We start from the raw sequence: 22,143 nt of genomic DNA, 5'->3' as shown, positions 1-22,143 counted from the left end.
AAATAGGAATTGTAATTAACATGTTGAAAAACATAATAATATTCAAGCATAGAATTCATAATAAAGCTCATTTGTCAACTAGTTCTCCTGTGCGTATTTGAATACACTACTCTGTCAATAAAAATTGCCAACTGTCATCAAAATTTCCGAAAGTTTCGGAACTTTGATCAGGAAATGTTTGGTGGAAAATCAAGTCGATCGATATGTTTAATATATGTTCAAGATTAGAGAATGAAATCCGACATATTGACAGATACATAGACACGAATGTAAATTGACAAACAGACATGTTGACAATACTTGGGTAATTAGATTAATTAAAAAAGATTGTTAGATGGTATTTTTTTATTTAGTGTCTTTAAAAAAAAATTGAACTTTTAATTGTATTTAAAATTTGATGAAATATAAAATACGATAGTTTTGTTTTTATTGACAAATAAACAAGTACATGATGGTGAAGAGTATTTGTTGTATAAGTGATTCAGAAGATCTGATAGATTCTAAGTGTGTTGGAAATTAGGGAGAAAGTCTCTTATTTAAAGGATTGACCAAAAGGTCCAGGAGAGAAGTTGGATCCTTGCTTTGGATTTCCTCATGTTGGAGAAATCTGAAAGAGTCCAAAGTTCAAGTCTTAGAAATCATGGATGATGTAAAAGGGGTTTTCTATGAAGGACTTGGAATATCCATAAAAAAATGGGCTTTTCCTGTAGAGAAATCTTAACTTTATAAAACTATAAAACTAATGTTTCTCAAGAAACACACATATACACATAAGTAGATAGGTAAAGTATATAAAAAAGCTAGTAAAATTCTTTTAGATGAAATTCAAAAGAAAAAAGGAAATAAATCTGCCACATGAATAGAAAAAATTTTTCATTGCAAGTATGTCATAAATGACATTGTATGTAAAAAAAATAGATTTACCCACTGAAAAGTTATAACGAAAGATGTAGCTTTTTATTGAGAGATTATTTTTAAAATTTTTTATTTTTTAATATTAAATGACTTCAATATTTAATTTTTACATTAATAAATGAGTGAATTAAAATTTTTCAAGCTATTGAAATTACATTTTGCAATATCTTTAAAATTTTCAATGAATGGAAGATTGATAAGCAATTTTTTAATTGAAGTTTTTTAAATTAAAGTATAAAATATTGAATATAATGAAAAAAATTCCTTCATTACAGTTTAATCTATAGATTTCAAAATTATATTAAATTATTAATCACGACAAAAATTTATCTGCTCATGAAATCAGCGAAAACGAGTTATAAAAAAAATATAAAAATAAATTTGTCATATCCCTACATAATATATTTATTGGTTTAATTTTTTTATTCAGCAACAAAATATTGATTCTTTCATAATCGAATCATTTGAATCTTAAACGATTATTCATCGGAAGTTTAATTGATGCAAAAAGAGAATTAACAGGAAGAGATTTTAAATAATTGTTCAACCATATTATTTCAAATGTAGAAAATTTAAAAAAATAACTGATATCACTGAGAAAAAGAATTTTGTGGCTTCAGTATAATCAATTGGATGACGTGACACGGATAAAAGTGATTGTAAAAATGATAGAATAAAGGGATAAAAACCCCGAAGATAGGTATGGTTAGAGACAAACGATGGACAGTATTGAAGCTTCCAATACAGTAATCTAGGTCACTTCATGTACTGAAGTAATTTATACATATGATAAAAAAACGAACGAGTGCCAACTGGATTGGCAAATTCAAAAACTGTATATCTCTTTTATCAGGATATTTTGAAATTTGCAAAATAACATGCCAGTTACCATAAATAAGCAAAAATATCTAGCTATTGTTGACATTCGTCCTTGAAAAGCAGGTGCTGAAATGTTGATACACTAATATGAAAGGATTCAGTATTGGCAATGCATTATCTTTCTGCTATACTCTAATAGAAGAGAAGGATGGCAGCTAGCCAGCTGCTATCTAGGACCACTAGACTTACTATAATACTTGTTTAGTTTTAGTAGGTTTAATCCAGTTGTGGTTGACCAACTTCGAGGAAAAACCTAGCTTATGGTTTTGAATGATTTCAATTAATTTTATTATAAAAACTCTATCTATAAACGTTAAATTTCCAATCATCTTATCATCGTTTAAGTATCAGCTCCATCAACATAGTGGACCATCAACCACTTATAGCTCGCACTTTATCCAATAATAACTTCTGAGTCACATTGATATTGAATTTATACTAGGTTATACTTTAATTGTATAAAATACTAGGTTGTACTTTAATTTTGAAATTATTATCAATTAGAATAGCAAACAAATAATAAAAAGTTCAATCTTTTGAATTAGATACAACTTTTCTGGATCATCTCCACAAGGTCAAGTTATGTAACATGGAATAACTGCAGTAGAACCAAGAACTTTCTTAACTAAGAAATGGAAAAGATTAAGATGAAAAACAAATAATAAAAATAAATCAGCAGCTAAGTAATAGGAATGCCAAATTAAGTTTTAAATTTATACAGAAGACTGTCTTAAATAATTATAAAGCTATGTTGAACTGAAATCAATGAGAAATTTTGATAATATTTTATGTGCCTCATTACGAATAAATTTAGTCTGTAAATTGTTATAAACAGTAATTGGTTCATCACCTCTGACATTTACTTAATCATCAATAATATTAAACACATATTAAATATGTTCAGAGCTTCATCACAGTGACCAATTAATGGAACAACATGAACCTAAAACGTTCCTTAAGCACTTTAGACATAACCACATGCCACTCAATAGCGTTATAAAGATATCCCAAAAATATATTAGCTTGTTTGGTAATAAAATTAATAGTTTATTTTTGATCATGATTGTTTAAACATTATTATCATGGTTGAGCACATGATATGATGCATGCAGATTACACTAATGGAACTGATTCAGAATAGATAAAAAGATAATAAAGTGCGGATTAATTTAGTTATTTTATACAGGTTCCAAGTTGATAAAGTTGAATAAATTTATTGACTTTGTTCAAACACTGGTGTCACGAGTAAAGGATTCATGCTGTGTTGTTGGTTTAAGGCTTGACATTCAATAAGCCAGTGGTGTACTGATCCATGGCTTAGTCGACATATATGTTATTTATTTGAAGTAGGTAAAACTTCTATAAGAAACATGAGAATCAAATAATTTTATATTTAAAGTAGTTCTTAAGATCAGTCTTTGTGTATAGATTTCAATAAGGGCTCACTTGATTCTTTTCAAGTTAATAAAAAGCGACAAACGATTTTAATGAATTGCTTGATAAAGGAAGTCAAAGAAGACCAGTTTTGAAAGTTTATTGAAACTCGAACACTTGAAGTACAGTTTGTCAAAAAAAAAAAAAAACCTAATTTCCTCCAGTGATTTTTTTTTTTTTATAAAAAAAATTCTCTTAATTTGAATGTGTATAGTCATTAAAATCACTACATTGGCTTCTAGAAAAAAGAACATGCAAAGGTAGATTTTTTAATTTAAGTCTTTAAAGCTTGTTAATTACGTTGATATCCTTCAGAACTACGACAAAAAAATCTAACAAAAGAACCTAAGAATTGAACTTAAGTTTGTCATGTTTTTTTCTAGGAATAAAATTTAGTGTTAATCTTAGTTGTATAATAGGTATAGAATTCATTTTGGACAAGTTAGATCTAGTTTTTTTTTGTTTTCTTCTGAATTGCCTTAAGCTGAACTCCCTAGTCTGAATACGATATGAAAAGTTTGATAGAATGTTAATACATCTAGGAGAGTAGCTTAGAATTGTAGATCGTTATTGTTTAACTTTTGTATTGTTCGTTTTCGAAATGGTGCGACCATACAATATAATAATCTGTAATGTCACAAAAGCGATTGATGTAGTGTTAAAGTAAATGTCTCAGTCTATGAGAAGCCGTGACATTGTTCAATAAAGTTCATGATAATTATAGTTGAAAGCTTGTTTAATTAATAGGTGCTAAGCAACTGAAGGATATAAAATTTCATTCCAACATTTATTTATTTGCTAAATTCATTATGTTCCTTTTTTCTTTCTCTCTCTCTCTCTCTCTCTCTTATGAGTTTCATCAACAATCGTAATTTGTTCATCAATTTGCTGGAAAGATCATCAGTTTTGTTACGGTCCCCATCTTACTCCACTTGCTTTAATATTTTTTTTTTCTATCACAAGCATTGTTTCAGAAAATTAACTAAAATAATAATAATTCAGTAGTTATAGTAAAAAAAAATAAACATAAAAAATTCAGCTGTTGCTGATTTAATTTTTTCTGATAAAATATTTTATTCTTTTTTATATAATTTTCAAGGCTATTATTTTTCACTTTTTGAAAGAATACTATATTTAAAAACAAATTTTCGATACAATTATTGTGTCATATTCTTTCATGGAATATATTTAAAAATAGATGGCAACTACTCCAAGAGCTATTGATAAACTATTCATATGGAACATATATGTTAGCTATATATTTCATTTATTGATTAATAATATTATTTTTAAAACGCTTTATAACCAAAAACGTAAATTGCTTAGATGATGTTCGACTTTATTTAACTGCTTGATAAATGAATAATCGATAACAGTTCTTTTTAAATAAAAAATTTAAAGGCCAAAAAACCAAAAAGATTTTCACATTTGAGAAGTGAGAAACATTACTGCTGATTATACATGGAAAATTTAATAGAATATTTGAAATAGTTAGAAAGTAATTTATGTACGTATTGAACCTTACTATTCCATACATCATAGCCGAATTTTTCAAATATGATATTATATGTTGGTTATATATTAGTCAAAGAACTTTCTCAAGTAATCTTAGGAATTCAATAATCTTTTCAGATCATTGCACAAATAAGTGAATGTAGCTGAGTAAAACTTGAGAAATAGACCAAAGTACCAAAGTTATATGTATGCAAAAGGTGAATTTTACTTACATTAAAGTTTGATAAGAAAAAAAATGTTATACAAAAAAAAAAATTCCCGGATCAAGAATAATTTTATTATTAATCATATTACCATAGTAGAACCTTCTTCTATATATTTTTAATATCATAAAATGATCATGAATAATAAAAAGTAGACTATACGTTACCCTGCTATATACACATAATAAGAATATTAGTCCATTCAACGCAGGAGAGAAAGTTTTTTTCATTTGTGGACTTATTTTTAGTAAAACTAGCAATTTTTAATTTTCCAATGGCAAAATATTCCTCATAAGATACTGAAAAAATGTGACCAACAACGAAAATGAAATCTCGTTTCCTTCTATTTTTTTTTAACACTTTTGTGTGTCCTATATATCTGAGCGAGACAGTGCTATACGCAGCACCATGTGTTAGAAAAGGACATACATAATAAAGAGTAGATAATTTGTTTCCAATGGGTAAACCATGTTTCTTACATTTCATTTTTGTTTTCAACTTTTTAAGAAACAAGAAAAAAAATGGATTCAGTCGTGTAGTGACAATTGCATCAAGAATGAAAAAGAATCACTTTTTTTTTCTTTCAATAATTCATCGAAGTTAATTATATTCATTATTATTGAAATAAAAAGGAGTGATTCCTTTGCTGCTCATGCTTCTTTCTGATTCTTGTTATATTGAGTAACTCATTGTGAATTTGGAAAAGTCAGAGTGAAATTCGTAATGATAAAGACTAACAGACAAAAATCCTAAGGAGTTCAATAAACGTCCGAGTCAATTTTTCAATTATTTTAAATAAGAATATCTTGACAACAAGGAGAATAGCCATTTTTAAGTAAAAATAGATTCAAAGCACTTTTTTGTTCTATGAATAAAAACTGCTATTTTTTACGCGTCTATAGAAGGCTTTCAGAAAAACTCATTGAAAAAAACCGCATTAAGTTAAAAGAAAGAGAAATGGCTAAGTAGAACAACTACAAATAAACCAAAAAGGATAAAATACAATTCTTTTGTAATCAAAGAAATATCTTTAGCTTTTTATTTTTTTTTATCTTTTGATACCGGTTGAACGTCTTTAAAATTGAGTAGTCACATTAATCGTACTCTTTTTTTTACAGTCTTCAATAAAATTTCTAAACATCAAGTAGTACAGTTTACAATTAATCAGCCCTTTTTTCGTACTACTTTTACTTTCTCTTGGGCAAAAATTTTTTTTTTTATTTTTTCAATTCAATAGAAAAAAAAAAATTGCGAACAAAAAATCCTGAATAGAACAAATCCCATTTGAGAAAACCTTACTGAAAAAATATCCTACCAAAAAAAAAATTTATGAATCTAGTGGTTATTCTAGTCTACGTTGATATACATCCAAAATGAATAGGACATTTGGATAAATTTATAGGTGACGTTACTGTTATTTTCTGGTTTACTGCACTACCAGCATTTTGTTTACTAAATCTAAACAAAAAAAAAAAAAGTCTAATTTGAAATATTCATGCATATTTTTGATTCATCACAAGGTAAAGAATTTTTTTTTTATCAACGAAAAATATGATTTTGACTTACAATTGTTAATAATATTTATAATGATTTAACAAGTTTATACAAAGTATTATTCACTTAAAAAACAGTTAAGCGCATGAAAAAATGTTTAGAATAAAATTTCCGACAAATTTTATGCTCTATAATTTTGATAATAGATGTTAACATCATTTCCTATAGCTATAAAAACCAAAACAATTGCGAAAAATTGGTTTTCGTGACTGCTGTTTAATTTTCCTACACCCTCCTATACAAAAAAACTCAGCAATAATTGACTTTCCAAGAAAAAATTTTTTTATACGACCATATGTAGGTAACTGGCTTTACATGGTTTATATATGGAACATATATGATTTTATATGGATTGTGTATGTTACTTTTTTGGCCATATATGTTACGTATACGATCTTATACGTTCCATATACAATCCATATAAAATCGTATACGGCCCATATAAAATCATAAATTTTTCATTTATGAACCATATAAGACCAATTTCCCATATACGATCATATAAAAAAAATTTTTCCCGAGTTGCCACTAGTACATTGAGTCCTTATTTCATAATTCACTGAAATATTCTTCTCAGAATAAATTACATAAATATATGTTTCTTTTTAACTGCTAAAAATAAATTCACAAAATATTCAAGCTCGATGGTGAATTTTAAATAGCAAACTAGATGTTTGTGAACAAGTTACAGTTGATATGAAGTCATTTCATCAACAAAGTCAACTTCATTTTATAAACTTCAACTCGTCGTCATTTGCAGTTTATCGTTAATTACGTAAAGAGAAGTTTATTGACAATTTGATCTTTGAGTGAAATCATCTTCAAAAAGTATCAGAATATGTAAAGAGATCTTCTTATACCACGTTCCTTAATAAAATTTGACCTATCAATTAAAGTGAAGGTTTAATTACATATTTTTCAGTGAAATTAATTAAGACTCAAGTATTTATAATTTGAAAAAAAAAAAATTAATTGAATATGCTTCAGAAGAGAAATAAGAAAAAGAAATTGAAGTACTCTTTCTTAAGTTCCAAGAAGAGCATAAATTTCAAATTCAACTTCTGGCGTTGAATAATCATCAGAAAACAACTAAGAAGTATTTCTTTGTCGACATCCAGCGATTTTCGACTGTCTAGATTAATGCTTTATACTGACACCGGATGTCTTGGAAATATTTCTCTTGGGCATAGCCTCCAAAAAGATGGTCTTAGGGTCTACCAGGTATTTTAAAGATATTTTTCTTAGGTTAAATTTGCGAAGTGATGTTTTTAAACTTCACTAGGTGACTTAGAAACATTTTACAAGTTTAAGTCAAGAGAAATTTATCCGAATCAATCTATCTCAAAATAAAAGTATTTTTTAAGACTTAGTAAAGAAATATATAAATTTAAAACCCATTTTTTTCAAACATATTTACTGATAAAAAATGAATGAAATGAATAGCTTTTGATTTGAGAATATTTTTGAATGTTTGAGCATATGTTATATGTGATAAAATAGCTAAAGAATGAATATTTGTACTAAGCGACGATCAAAGAAGGAATTCCGAAGGTAAAGTAAACATTGAAAACCGTGGATTCAGTTTAAAATTTTAATCACTATATAGAGTCCAAACATCCATTCAAATTCTGTTCTCACAGTTGACATGGTTGAATTGATCCATTATTACTGACTATTCTAAATAAAAACTGTGATGAATTATATGAAATTTCACAGTTTAGTAAAAATTTATGAATTCTGTATTTACATGTAAATTGAAAGCTCCACATCTCACCTGAATAGTTGAATATCAAATACTATTTAAAAGAAAAGAATAATGAAAGCCTATTACTTGAGGTGGTAAAATAATTTGTTAGAGTAGGATTTTCAATTATAAGATAATTGAATTCAGTCATAAGTTCTAAGATTGACTTTATAATAGAGACATGGGGAAACTGGTATTTCTATCTAATGTTGTATATTCAGACTTGATCTGAATCAAGCTTAGAACAGCTATAATCAACTTTTCTGAATTATTCGCTATGAGTTTATTGTCAATTGATTCGTTTAACACAAATTATGCATAAATAATTTAGTTTCAATACCGTTAGAAAGGTTATTATTTTGCTTTAAGTAAAATTTAATTATGAAAGATTTTATTTTTAATTATCATTTTATGTTTATAACATTTATTTTGTAAACATTTCTTTTTTAATTTCAGAAACTCCAGGCTTCCCTTCATTAGGAAGTTGAAAATTTCCATTTCCGCAATTAAAATTTTTTTTCAAACAAACAGGACTAATTTTAGGATTGTTTTATATTTTAAAAATAAAATGATGATCTTAGCTTCAAAAAGAAGCAAGTAAGAAGAAAAATAATCGAACATTTAGTTCACCCTATTGATACTTTCCATGTACGATGTCACGTCAGATTGAAGAATGTAAAATCAGAAAACCAGAAGGCGTAAAGCTACTTGATATCACAACAGTGATAACCTTTAAATCTACCATTATCACTGGATTCACGAAAATGGCGATATATATTTTTTGAAAAGATCACTTTCCTTGAGAAATATCAGTATCAAGATATATTCATCTAGACGTATTATATCCCAATAAATCTAGCTTTCTCTTCAGTGATGTGATTTAAAAAGTGAAGTACTTGAGAAATTGATCGTATTATTGTGATCTCACTAACACCATCGATTATACTTTGAAGTTGAAATATATTTCAAGTGAGACTTTACAACTGTTAATCGAAAATGTAGCATCTTTTAAATGAAGATAAGAGCTTTTAATTGAAATCTCAATGACTGAAGTTACAGAGTCAATCTAATTTTGCAGTTAGTTTGATAGAGTAAACTTTACTTGATAAATATCGACTACTATCAAGTTCGTATCTGTTCATGTTACTTTATTTTTATGTTTCAGCCGGAAAATTGCATCACCGCGTATGAGCCACATGCTTATTGTGTCGTTTACTCTACAACAGATCGAGCATCTGCACGTGTGGCAGAAAATGTTCTTCAGACACTTTGGCGAAGTGATCTCGTCTCTACACGAGCAGTTATTCTAGTTGGAAATAAAGCTGATCTTGCAAGAAGTCGCACTGTACGAACAGAAGGTACGTTTATTCACCAATTTGACGTCGATTACATCAAATGATTTTTATCGATTTTTTCCTTTTTTTTTTTTTTTATTTTTCAACTTGGAAATTTATGCTTCTTCTTGAAGGGAGGAAAAAAAGCTATGCTATTTCCAAAATGACTCTTTTACTTTTATTGAATTCTCCCCTGGAGGCAATTGAAGGAAACAGTAGAAAACTGCCGACAATTATCTTAAGAAACTTGAATATTAAACTGTGATAAGGGTGGAATTAAAACAGAGTAGGAATAAATGAAAATGGAGTTATAATTAAAAAAAAAAAAAGGAAGAAATAGAAAAAAGGTCGATCAGGAGATTCAGAAGTCTTCATTCAGCAGTTTTACTTCTTTAATTCTGATTTATTATGAAAGATTTATATTTAAATTTAAATAATTCTTTCATTTATTTGATTTATTTTTTAATTACTTAAATTCATTCTTTTTTATTAACAATAAAAGCAAACTGTGTCTCTTTTATGACTGAAGATGAATCATTTTAAGAAAGATATATAAACTCTGCAGCAAATATTCGTGATATACTTGGGTTTGGATTAAACTTTATGTAAAGTTTGTAGATCTTTGAATCCTTAGATGCTCAGTCCACTGCTTTAAATTGAACCTCATGAAGAACTTGAGTTCAGTTACGAGTTCTGATTGTTGTTTACACTTTTCCAGTTCAGTTATTTCTAAACTGAACACATATTGTGACAGTTTATTATTTTGTGTGTTTTTAATTAAATAAAAGTTCATTATGTGTTAATTATTGGCAATAAAAAACATTGATATTGAAATAAATTCAATGATAGTTAAAAATATATGTAGATAATTAAAAAAACCATTGGAAAAGTTCAATTTGCTATGTAAAGATTCTTCCATTGATAACGTCCGTGGATGAAATGATCAAACAACGGAAATGATAAAGCAAAAAATTTTTAAACTTGACAACGCTATTAACTGACAATGTTAAAAAAAACTTTGCATGTTTTTGTTTTTTTCTATTTTACAAATCAATGTGATTGCATGAAGTTAAATTGACTGAATACACTTTTATTCTTTTTCCAATGGCCTTATGAAAAGCGATTATGTATGGAATATTTTTTAAAATGTGAATCTAAACGCACTTTGTACTTTGACGACGAACTTCGTATTTATTGGAAATATTTATTTAATATTTTCCAAAAATAAAAATTTTTAGAAATTAATTTTCCTTTAATAATTAAACTTTATTCACGAAAAAAGTCTTAAACTTACATAATAAAATATTCATAATATTGCAAAAAAGTTTTTACCAAAATTTGATTGGCATTTGCAGAGGGCCAATCCATGGCTGGTTCATATGATTGCAAGTTTATTGAAACATCTGTGGGAATAAACCACAACGTAGATGAACTTCTTGTGGGTTTGCTGACGCAAATACGTCTGAAGCTGGAAAACCCTGAAAGGACACGCGATCTTTTCCGTAAGAGGTCGAGGAAAAACCGCAGCCGATCACCACTTGGTTCATTTTCGGAAAATAATTCACCTAAGAAATACCGTGGTAGTCGCACAAGTGCAAGTCTCAAAGTGCGAAATTTATTGGGTAAAGTTTGGGCAAGAGATAGTAAATCTAAAAGTTGCGAAAATCTTCATGTTCTATAAAAATTCATTTGAATGTTACCGATTGCGTGTGTCTTGGAACCTAAGCATTCATTATGACCAAAATAAATTTTATTTTCATTTTTTCTTTATACCAAAGACTGAATTTAATTAATGGTGATGAAAAAAAAAAGAATAATAACCATTTTTACCTACTATAACTCCTCTTAATGTTATTGATTTTAATCTTATTATTCCTGTTAAAAATTTTCAAGTCCACAATAGATTTGTGGAAACTTTGTCCCATAGTCTATTCAAAGTCTGTATTATGTAACAATTGTGAACTTCAAAGGAACTTTGTAAAGTAGTTAGTTAAATTTTTGATCAAATTAATCTGTGATGAATACACTACTTTAAATAGCAAAAATGCTCAAATGTGATTAAACGATGTATAGAACTGGTAGTGGAGAAAATCATCTAAAATACAGAATAATGATTGTAGATATATCAACATAACATCAAGACCACTCCAACACAAAAGTACACAATACAATGAGTTATTCTTGCAGTATGCCATATTCAACATAAAATACACTATTCAACAACTTGATGAAAATAATTAGTTATCAAACACCAGACTTACTTGTCAAACACAAAATTCTACCACGATTTTCAGCAAATGATATATGTGGTTAAATGGTGATGATCTCAGAGGTTTTTACTTGGATAACTAGAATTTATGTATCACAGGATTGAGATGATCATTTGGAATTGAATCTCAACAAGAATAGAGCATAAATTTTTTTTCTAATTCAATAGTTCAAACTGGTAAATAAATTTAAATTATTATTATATTAAAAATGAAATGGTCAAGAAAGAGTGATAAATAAGTTGGTTGAAGTTGATAACTTTTTGATAAGACAGACTTTTGATTTGGTGACCAAGTCTCCATGAATCAATGATAGACATGAAATATTTTCTACAGGTTGCTATTGATAGTTTTTAAATTTAGGAGTCGAAAGCATAAAAAATCAGTCATGTATTTTTTCTACTTTTAACATATAATTAAATTGATGAAATCATAAGTATAGGTTTTATTTATAAAATAAACATTGATGCATTTGATTTTAATTTTTTAAACAAACAACACATGTTCTTGTTTTAATAGATCATTTATTAGTAATAAATGGATCAAGCTTGTCGAATAAAATAAATGCTTTTTCATTGAATAATAAATTTTGCTAATTGTATTATTAACAGCTGTTACCTTAAAAAAGGAGCTGCAATGTGAATTGTGGAGAATTCGATAGATTGTGTGTAAAATGATAGAAAAAATACTTTATTATTAACAAAACATCTTCTCTAAAGAGAACCCGGTAAAGCTTTTAATAGTCCAATCAATCTTCAATCTCCTATTGTATGCAGTGGCATGGCCTAAATCTAGAAAGATTGAAGCCAAGGTTTCTTATATGTTGATAAATAAACATATATCATACACTCTAACTAGAAGTATAGAATTGAAAGATCTATTTTCTGATTCAATAAGAATCAGGAGATGTATTTATTTATTTTAAACTTGAAAAGATGGTGAATTTTCGATGGCATTTAGATTACATTGAATCTCAAGATTGGAAAAAATATAAATTGTGAAGATGAGTTAATTTTTAATTATTTGAACAATTTACTTCACTTGTTATAACTTTGTATTGAAAAGTTAAATAAGTGAGAATTAGATACAACTTTTTTTATAGAAAACTTGATGCTAAACAAAAGTTTAAGAATGTTGAAGTCAACTAACAAATAAATGAACAACTTTTAATGAATTGACAACTTTTTTCGTCAATTGACATTAAAGAGTATCAGTTCAATAAATCCTGGAACTTAGGGGAAGGTGGGGTAAAACGGGGACTTCAAGGTATTCCATAAATAAAACCCTTAATTTTGAATTTCACAATGTTGGAAGTTTTATTGAAAAAATAATCAGTCATTCTTTTTTTAAATTCTAATGAGTCAGAATAAAAAAATATAATTATTCTTATGTAAATATCAACTTGAAAAAAATAACTAAAGTTCCCCATCTTGCCTCATTTTTAGGGCAAAACGGTGTACCTCTTTACCCCACCTTTACTTTTTCTACCACAAGTATTGTTTTAAACAATTAACTTAAATGATAATTGAGTGACAATGAACCATTCGTTGTCAATTTACTCAATATGTCTAGCTTTGATCCATATATATGGACGTTGATAAAATGGATTTAGAAGGTTATATTGCTGATATACAGCATCATAAGTTTCAAAATGTATGTGATATACATATTTTTTAATATTCATAGTGAAGTTATGATTGAGAATATGTGTTATTTATTTTTAAATGAAACACTTTCAATCAAAAAGTGATATGAGAGAATTGAAATTAAAAATTCAAACAAAATTGTAGAAAGAGTTATTAAAAATGAAAATGAATATTTTTTCCTCCGTCAAGATTCATTGTATATCAACATCACAATCTCACAATACATAGGACGTTTTGTACATTGATTGAACTATACGAAGAAAAAAAAATAAAGAAGAAAATGTGAAAAGGGGAATGTAAGAGAAAGTAAACGGAGGGAAATTATATTATTAAGTAACAAGAAATAGTTTTTGGTAAATTTTTAAGCCCCCAATCATTCCCAATACGCTTAAATTAAAAAGTGATCGATTTGACGTAATGTAATCAACACTTGACAACAAAATGATATTTAAAATGTATAAAATATCGTATACAATACGTGTGTATGGAAATTATAATTATAAATTAAAATATATTATAGTAAATCCTCATGTAGACAAAAAATTTATAATGTAGTTTCATCAATTGTGTGTATATGAATTTATATAATTTTTTACTTCACAATTTTGTACATCTTACGGAAAAAAAAAAAAACAAAATAGAACATGAGCTGCATCGTCGGATCACAATGATAATGGACCGAAAAATTTGGAATACAAATAATCATATTGAATAACGATTGTATTTTAAATGTTACAAAAAAAAAAAAAAATTGATTAATTAAATTTTAATAACTAAATGTATTGAAATAATTATCGAAAATTTAACATCTAAGGTCCATGCGAAAATCATTTCTGCAGATAAAAATATTTCTCAATAAAAAGAGTCTTTTTTTGAGTAAGTGCAATAAGCAATGTATATTTGATGTCATTTGTATAGAATTCGTTGCTATTTGTGTAATAAATTTATTGAACCCTTGAATCTTATATATGTGATGTAAGGACGGATTATCAAGTGTCATTATCCCGAAATTATTATTACAATACTGAAAGACTTCAATTAACAACGTAAAAATTTATAATAAAACATCTAAATGTACAGTTTTTTCTGTGTTGTGGGATAAGGAAAAAATTTTAATATCCAATTTTGGAATTAAGAAAAATTGAACAAAACCAGACATTTGCATTTTTTAATTGTCTTATTTTTTTAAATTTAAATAAATTTTATTTTTTATCTACAACAGTTTTGATGTAGTCCAGTCGTGGTGCAATTAAAAATGGAGTTAATAAAAAATCTCATTACATCATTCGAAACAGGGCATTTTCCTATCAATCAACTTACATGCGCACAAACTATCAATTTGAATTATGCGCATTCCCGCTAATTGATTGGTACACTGTAATACCGAAAAACTTACCGATGATGTTTGAGATCAAATATCTCAAAAACTAAATCGAAATTTGAAAAAATAAAGCAACCAAAATTTTTCTTAGAGTTCAAAGAATAAATTAGTTCCTATGAAGTATATTCGAATTTTGCGTCCCTGAGAAGATATAAAATAAAATATACGGCTTCGAGCCAGCAAAAGTTTATTTTTCGGAAAAAACTCTCTGACGCAGACACTTTTTTTGCTTGCGAATGATGTTTTTAAAATCAGTACACTTTTTTACATAAAAAATACTCTGATTTAAATGGTGTATTGAAATTTGCGATTAAAATTGCGCCAGGAATGGACTAATATTAGAATTTTTATTAACAATTCTAAAGAGTGGGAATTAATTAATTACAATTTTTCCACAAATGTAATATTTCATTAAAACTCATGAATTGATTTAATATTGATAAAAAAATTTTAAAATTGAACATAAACATTTTAAAATGACATAAACTGATTTGTCAATAATTCTTTTATTCCTAAAAATAAAAATTTTAAGTAGAAAAGTCTGGCTTGGTTCAGACATGCATCAGTAATATTTTTTATTAATGTACTTATTAAAAATGTCAATAAGCATTCAGTTGATTGAAATATTCTTTTCTCAGTAAGAGACCTAAGTAATGTCGATAACCCACACAATTCAACCCACATAATCTCATTAATTCAATGAATTTTTATTATCATAATCATTATTAGAAGAGTTTGAATACCATACTTTTGCTTATTGATTGGTAAGAAGAATTTATTTGATGGTATATACGATAATTAGGATAATATAAATGTCAACTTTTTATATAAATTTACTTAAATAATTTTTTAGTATTTATATTCTTATATTTAGTAGATAAAGCTTATTTATTTTACTAATTTTATAATCAGTTAACGTATAGCGATAAATACGATTTATTAAAAAGTATATAATAATGATACAATAATAATCAAAACGTTCATGAATGTTATATTATTTGGAAATACTTTCAACAATGAAATAAGAGGCATCAATCAACATGCAGCATTTATCATGATATCAGAATAACATCATTTACAAATTAATTTTTTTTTATATTTTGGGATGATTATTTCAAAAAGTTAAATAATTGAGTGTTTATATTGACAGTATTTGAGTTTATAAAGTTTAATGAATAAATTGATTTAAATTATGTAAAAAAAAAAAAAAGGGAAGTAAGATATGAGAGGAAAACTACAGTTTATGTAGAAGAGAATCAGAGGATGTCAAAAACGGGAAATCAAACAGAGATTCTACTGTAAAATAATCGGTAATTGTCTAGTATTGATACCTCCTTTAATCGTTTAAATAAAAAAATTGAAATTTTATTTTAAACACAAAATATTTTGCTGGAAATTACTCGGTATTTGGATGTCTTTAATAGCAAGAATGTCGCGAATTAAGAGGGTTATTTATAAAGATATTCAGAGAATGACTGTTATAAGATACTTTGAAAAGCAAGTTTTTTACGGGAAACACTTCAAATTTTTAAATACTCCTTAAGGTATTTTGATTGAGATTAATTTTTTCTTAAGATTTTTTTTACTCCATTAGAATAAAAGATTATTATAAAAAAAAACGTTAGTTTTAATAAAAAAAAGCATTAATATATTTTATTGAAGACAAATTAATTTTATTAATTCATTATTTAATCATTTTATTGATAATTAATGTATTATAATTTTTAACATCAACATATAAATCTTTTTAAGAAATTGGTAATTTTTCTTTTGGATTTATGATTTGTTTTTTAAACAAAATTGTTTAAAATATTAAACTCAAAATAGAACAGATGACTGAACACATGACAAATTTCAACTGTTTATTTTTGAAATAAGATAATTCTTTTATCTTGATGAAAGTTAACTTAAAATTGAGTAAGAAAGGGTATTTGAAACAAAATACAGAAGAAGGACGAAAATCTTCTTCATCTGCCATAACCAGTACTGTTCTTGGTACAAAGAAAATAATATAGCAGACAACTGTTCAAACAATAAGAGCATCCACCCGTAAAGTAAAGATTCTGATTTCGATTGCTAGTCACAAACATCTTTTTTAAGGTTGATTAAAATTTTCATTCACGCCATCAGCAAGATGATGGAAGGGTAAATATTATATTGAAATAATGGAGGTTTTCATTTAGACATTTACCAAATATTCCATTTCGACAGTAAGTAAAATAATAACTTCCTATTCGATAAAATTTATACTCTCATTGTAACATAAGTATTCATATATAAATATTATTTCCATATTCATAGACATAATAAATAATATTTTTCAGGGAAAAAAAAACTTTTTTACATTTATGCATATTCAATAAAATTTCATTTGCTTATCGAATTCATTTTAAAATGATGTTTTAAATGAATGCAAAAATGGAGATAACACTCTAATACACATCAACAGATTGAAATATGTTAGCTTCGCATGTGTATTTTATTTATTTCATATTTTCTAGCTTCACTTCTGATAATAATGATGATATTGTGAGAAATAATAGCCATAAATTACTGCAGCATAGAAATAAAAAGAAAATTAAATGGAAAGTGATTTTATGTAAAGAAAAAAGTAACACACTAGTGTCATAAACATGACGCAGTGTATTAAAAAGTAATTTAAGGTATACAAGAAGCATTGATGACCAATATTAAATGAATTTCAGTCGCTAGTAGAGACTATCAATTTTAAATATAATCAACAATTAATATCTAGTTCTTAAGCACAGGTGTGTCATGGTGGAACAATTGAATATATCAAATAATTTAAAAAGAAATATATATATATAAAATAAATATATATAAATATATATTGTCCGTAAGGAAATGGTGAGTGGATCAAGTAGATAATATAAGTTTCAATGATCGACATGAGACACGATTGTTCAGCAATTGGTGGTCGATCATTTTCCAAAACCCTTTTCCATTTAAAAATAAGAGTAGAGTTCCAATTGGAAGATATATCTGAAGATAAATTAATTGTGCAGGGTTACACTTTGATAGTGAATGATTTGATTTAAGCCAGGTATGATTTAAAGCGAAATATATAGACTGATGAGTTAGCTTAACTGGTCTAGCAGCCAGCGCGTAACTGGAAGGTCCAGGTTCGAGTCCTGGTCTTGACAGAAAATATTTTTCGCTGAAAATCTTCCTGGGCTAGTTGTATATGTGTTAAAAAATTGGAAAAGTAGAGGTGTCTTCCAATTGAAACTTTATTCAAAAATAATTCTAAATATGACCTCTTTCATCTTGATTAAATGTTCTGACGTAAACCAATAGCCTCAACTTTCTAGTTACACATTCTCCTAATGATTTGTATCGACATAAGCATATACATTGATTTATTTCATTATAATAAATACTCAATTAAATAAAGACAAATATGTTTACTGTTATCGAATGATGGATTATTACCGAAAAATTATTTTATGATAGAAACTCACTGTTAACACCAAAACAATGAAAAATAATCAATCAATTGTTATCATTATTGTTTAATTCTGTGTAATTATTTACTATTCGAATGCATTTATCTTTATAACGCTAGATCTTTAATGATATATAGACGCATCTTAGGGTTTGAATTGATTTTAAACTCAAAGGATATATAAGTTGAGTGAGAAAGGTTATTATTGTTTCATTTATAATTACAAAATCAATAGAGGAAATATTGATTAGATTAAATGTTTAATGGAAATTATAAAGTTTTAAATAACATTGTTGTTCATGCCTTTTTGAGAATAATAAAAAAATTAAAAATACTTGTGATTGTTTTTTTTCCAACAATTCAAGTTGGTTTTATGAACATTGAATGAAACTACTACATGATTATTTACATAATAAAAGTACATTTAATAATTATGTAATAAAATTAATGATAATTATTATTATAATAATGATATAATGAAATCTCTCCAATTAAAAAAAAAAAAATGAAATTGATTTTTTGTAGTTTCGAGTATTATATGTTCAATATAAAATTCATCGTTTTGTAATAAATATGAAAATATTAAAAATATTGATAATTTTTATTCATTTATCCCTGAAGATAATTTATTTAATCTGCCTTTTATTTCCTTGTTATATTAATTAAAAACTCAATAATAAAATATTTATCATTCAAATTTGTAACTGAATTATATTTAAATTTATTTTTGTCAAAAAAAATATGTATATTTGAATCACATTCAATTGGTTTAGTAGTTTGAATAAATTGGTTGAAAAAATAAAATAAGTTCTACTAATATATTCCAAATATAGATTAAAGCGTGTAAATGATGATAATGATAAAATTGTAATGTAGGAAAAATCGTATTGATAAAAAAGTAATCTCAGTTATTGGTAAAAAAAAAATGAAATAATTAAAAAAGGTAAAGCTGTAATTTACAATTACACTCTGAAGCAATAGCACTAGAGTACAATAGTCAAATTACATATACTGCAAATTTTATAATTGTATTAGCACGTAATATCTACCAAAACAAACAACGAAAAATAAAAAGTTTTAATTATTTTTCGCTCTTTTAATTCTTTATTACAAATATGAAACTTTACTAAATACCCAACTTCATCTAACAATTGGCCTAAATCCAATGAATATCTCGATCTCATTAAACTTAACATGAAACAAATTCTAATGAGTTTTCGACGGTCACGTAAATGTAACTCGGCAAAAATATATTCACGAATTAAACTGTATAAAGATATAAAAACTATCTACCTTTGCGTGTGAATAAATATGTGGCTTAATTTATTTTAGCTTTTTTTTTTGTTAAAAATAAACACTCTCACTTCTATTCATAGTTGATTGTATTTAATAGCTTTTTATTAAAGAATTGGTGAGTTTTACTTTTCTCATAAAATTTCAATCATTTTCTAATTTCCAATTAATCAATAGAAAAACCATCACAAGTTAAAAATTCAATTATAAGCCCGAATAAATTGAATTTTATATCCCCTAAGGCTACTAGTCGATGGAGTTTTTTTAAATTCATAAGACATTGCTAATTATTTTTGTCATAAAATTTTGAATAAAAATTATCATTTTCTTAATGCATTTGTTCTTTCATTCAAACCAACTTGATTAGCAATTAAGTGAACGATACTAACTAATATAATGTAAGTAGTCTACCAATAAGCTTTAGGGCATAAAATGAGCTATCATGTACAAAAATTCATTTCTCTTCTCAATGATTAGTTGTATAATTTTTCATCACATTTTTCATGTAATTTAAATGAATCAAACATTAGAAGATTACTGTTATCAGAATTCAATCAGAGGAATAATAAAAAATCTATTAAGAACATCATAGCAACTGATATTGAGGAAAGTGGACCTTGAAATCAAAAAGTCTAGAGCAAAGCTCATGTCAAACTGGAAGTTTTAGACAAAAAAGGCACTTGAAAATTATATTCTTGGGTCAAATGTGCCTTCCTGGACTTAACAAAAACCTTCTAATCCAGTCAATGTGTATTTTTAATAAGAAATTTCATGGCAAAACTCTCAAGACCAAGCTGATTTTATGGAGAAAAATGGGCTAAATCAAATTAGCCGATTTCCTGGCAAAAAATTCAGCGGCGTCATATGTTTTTTTTTCAGGACATCTGGAGATGGCACTCAGTCTTAAGAGATACTGGTCTTTATTGTTCAAGTAGTAAATAAATTGACATGTTGTCTCTATATTTTTGCTATTGTTTAAGATTCACGTAAGTAAAAAAAAGCTCTAGAATAATTGAAAATATATTAATATGAAAAATAATACTTATTTTATGTTTAATATTAGATTGTGATTACATCAATGCTACTCATTAACACATTGCTCTGGAAGCTCTTTGGTGAGACGTTTATTAATATTCATGGATCCACTTTCATCAGAATATCCTACATGACACTAATATCACACAAAGTAGGGAATGCGTTTGCTAATATTCAATCAGATTGAGTCTAATATACGTTAACACAATTATGCATGTAATGGTATCGCTCGTATATAATTAATAGTATCTATTCTGTCAAAGATAAGATTCATGAGTTAAATATAAAATTAAAAATGAAATATAAATTCAATTTATGCTGACGAAATTAACTTAAAAATTTTAAAAAGGCTTCAACATGAAAAGTTTGAAATTCCATTTCAGTTATAATATATACTTTAAGAGATTAATTAAACTGAAATTAAAGCTAAAAATTACTTTTTTGACATTCGTTTTAATTTCTATTAGTGTCTATATTTTTTACTTTTTTTTAAGTTTTATTACATCTATACGTTAATGTATTCTTAGTACATATTCAATTACTCTCACACTTGGTATGTATCGATTATAATTAAATATAAGTCAGTATGTTAAAGTAACTTAACATAACTTTAACACCTTATCTATTAAACTGTTAAATTAGTGTCAGAGGAAGTTACTTGATTTAAACCAATGCTTGAGTTCTACTAGTGTTAATTTTATTACAACCAGAGTAATAGAGATGAAAATAAATTAATGATGTAAATTAAAACGACTATTGTCATTGAAAATAAATTAAAATAAAAAATATTATTGATAAAAATTCAAAGTTCTAAAATAATCTGATATAATTGGTATTCTGAATCTTAATAAAATTTTATTTCTAAAAAGCATCTATCTAAAACACTAGAATCCATGCATGCTTGCTGACTTGTAATTAAGTAAAAAATTTATGAGTTGAAGAGGATAGGAAATCAATACTTTTAAGCTTTTCTAGGATGATTTCATGTGGAAAATCCAGAACGCTTGGTTAGAAATTTATCTCTTCTATTTTTATACAACTTTTTCATGCTTGTAATGCCTACTATATGAAATCGTTACAGTAACTATAAAGTTTTTACGAAAGTACGATGATGATTCGAACAGCAATCAAATACATAGCACATCTATTCTTTTGTTTTATTCCTTCTATGAGGTGAAATGATATTTTTCTCAATCTTATTGACAGTAAAAACCTATTAAACTGAACCAATCTATCTAAAATTTCAAAAAAAAATATAATATAAATATAATTATAAAAAACTACCTAGTATTGTTATATTTCATTTTATATAATTAATTAAATCGTATATTTTTTGAAGTAATAACTTCTTGAAAGTGTTCGATTAAAGGAGGTTTTATTGGATATGACTTCTAGGGTCAACATTATCTTAAAAATTTTTGATATTGTGTTATTTATATCAAATAATCTAAAAATGATAATTAGATAAAATTTGACA

General features: G+C 26.4%; 1 protein-coding gene across 5 annotated transcripts in view; it reads left to right on the top strand.

Moving 5' to 3' along the window:
* LOC118071925 (mucin-4-like) overlaps nucleotides 1-15,235 on the top strand; it is a 79,172-nt gene extending 63,937 nt beyond the window's left edge. For all 5 annotated transcript variants that reach the window (XM_035091419.1, XM_035091422.1, XM_035091420.1 and 2 more), the window contains 2 exons: nucleotides 9,410-9,602; nucleotides 10,934-15,235. In XM_035091419.1, coding sequence (XP_034947310.1) covers nucleotides 9,410-9,602; nucleotides 10,934-11,259 — 519 coding nt within the window. In that variant the 3' untranslated portion in view covers nucleotides 11,260-15,235. The remainder of the gene's footprint in view (nucleotides 1-9,409; nucleotides 9,603-10,933) is intronic.
* The last annotated feature ends 6,908 nt before the right edge of the window (nucleotides 15,236-22,143 follow it).

This window comes from Chelonus insularis, unplaced genomic scaffold (assembly GCF_013357705.1).
Source record: "Chelonus insularis isolate UGA/USDA-ARS -01 unplaced genomic scaffold, ASM1335770v1 contig_88_pilon, whole genome shotgun sequence".
NCBI classification, from domain to species: Eukaryota; Metazoa; Arthropoda; class Insecta; order Hymenoptera; family Braconidae; genus Chelonus; species Chelonus insularis.
This window is presented reverse-complemented; position numbering and strand designations above follow the sequence as displayed.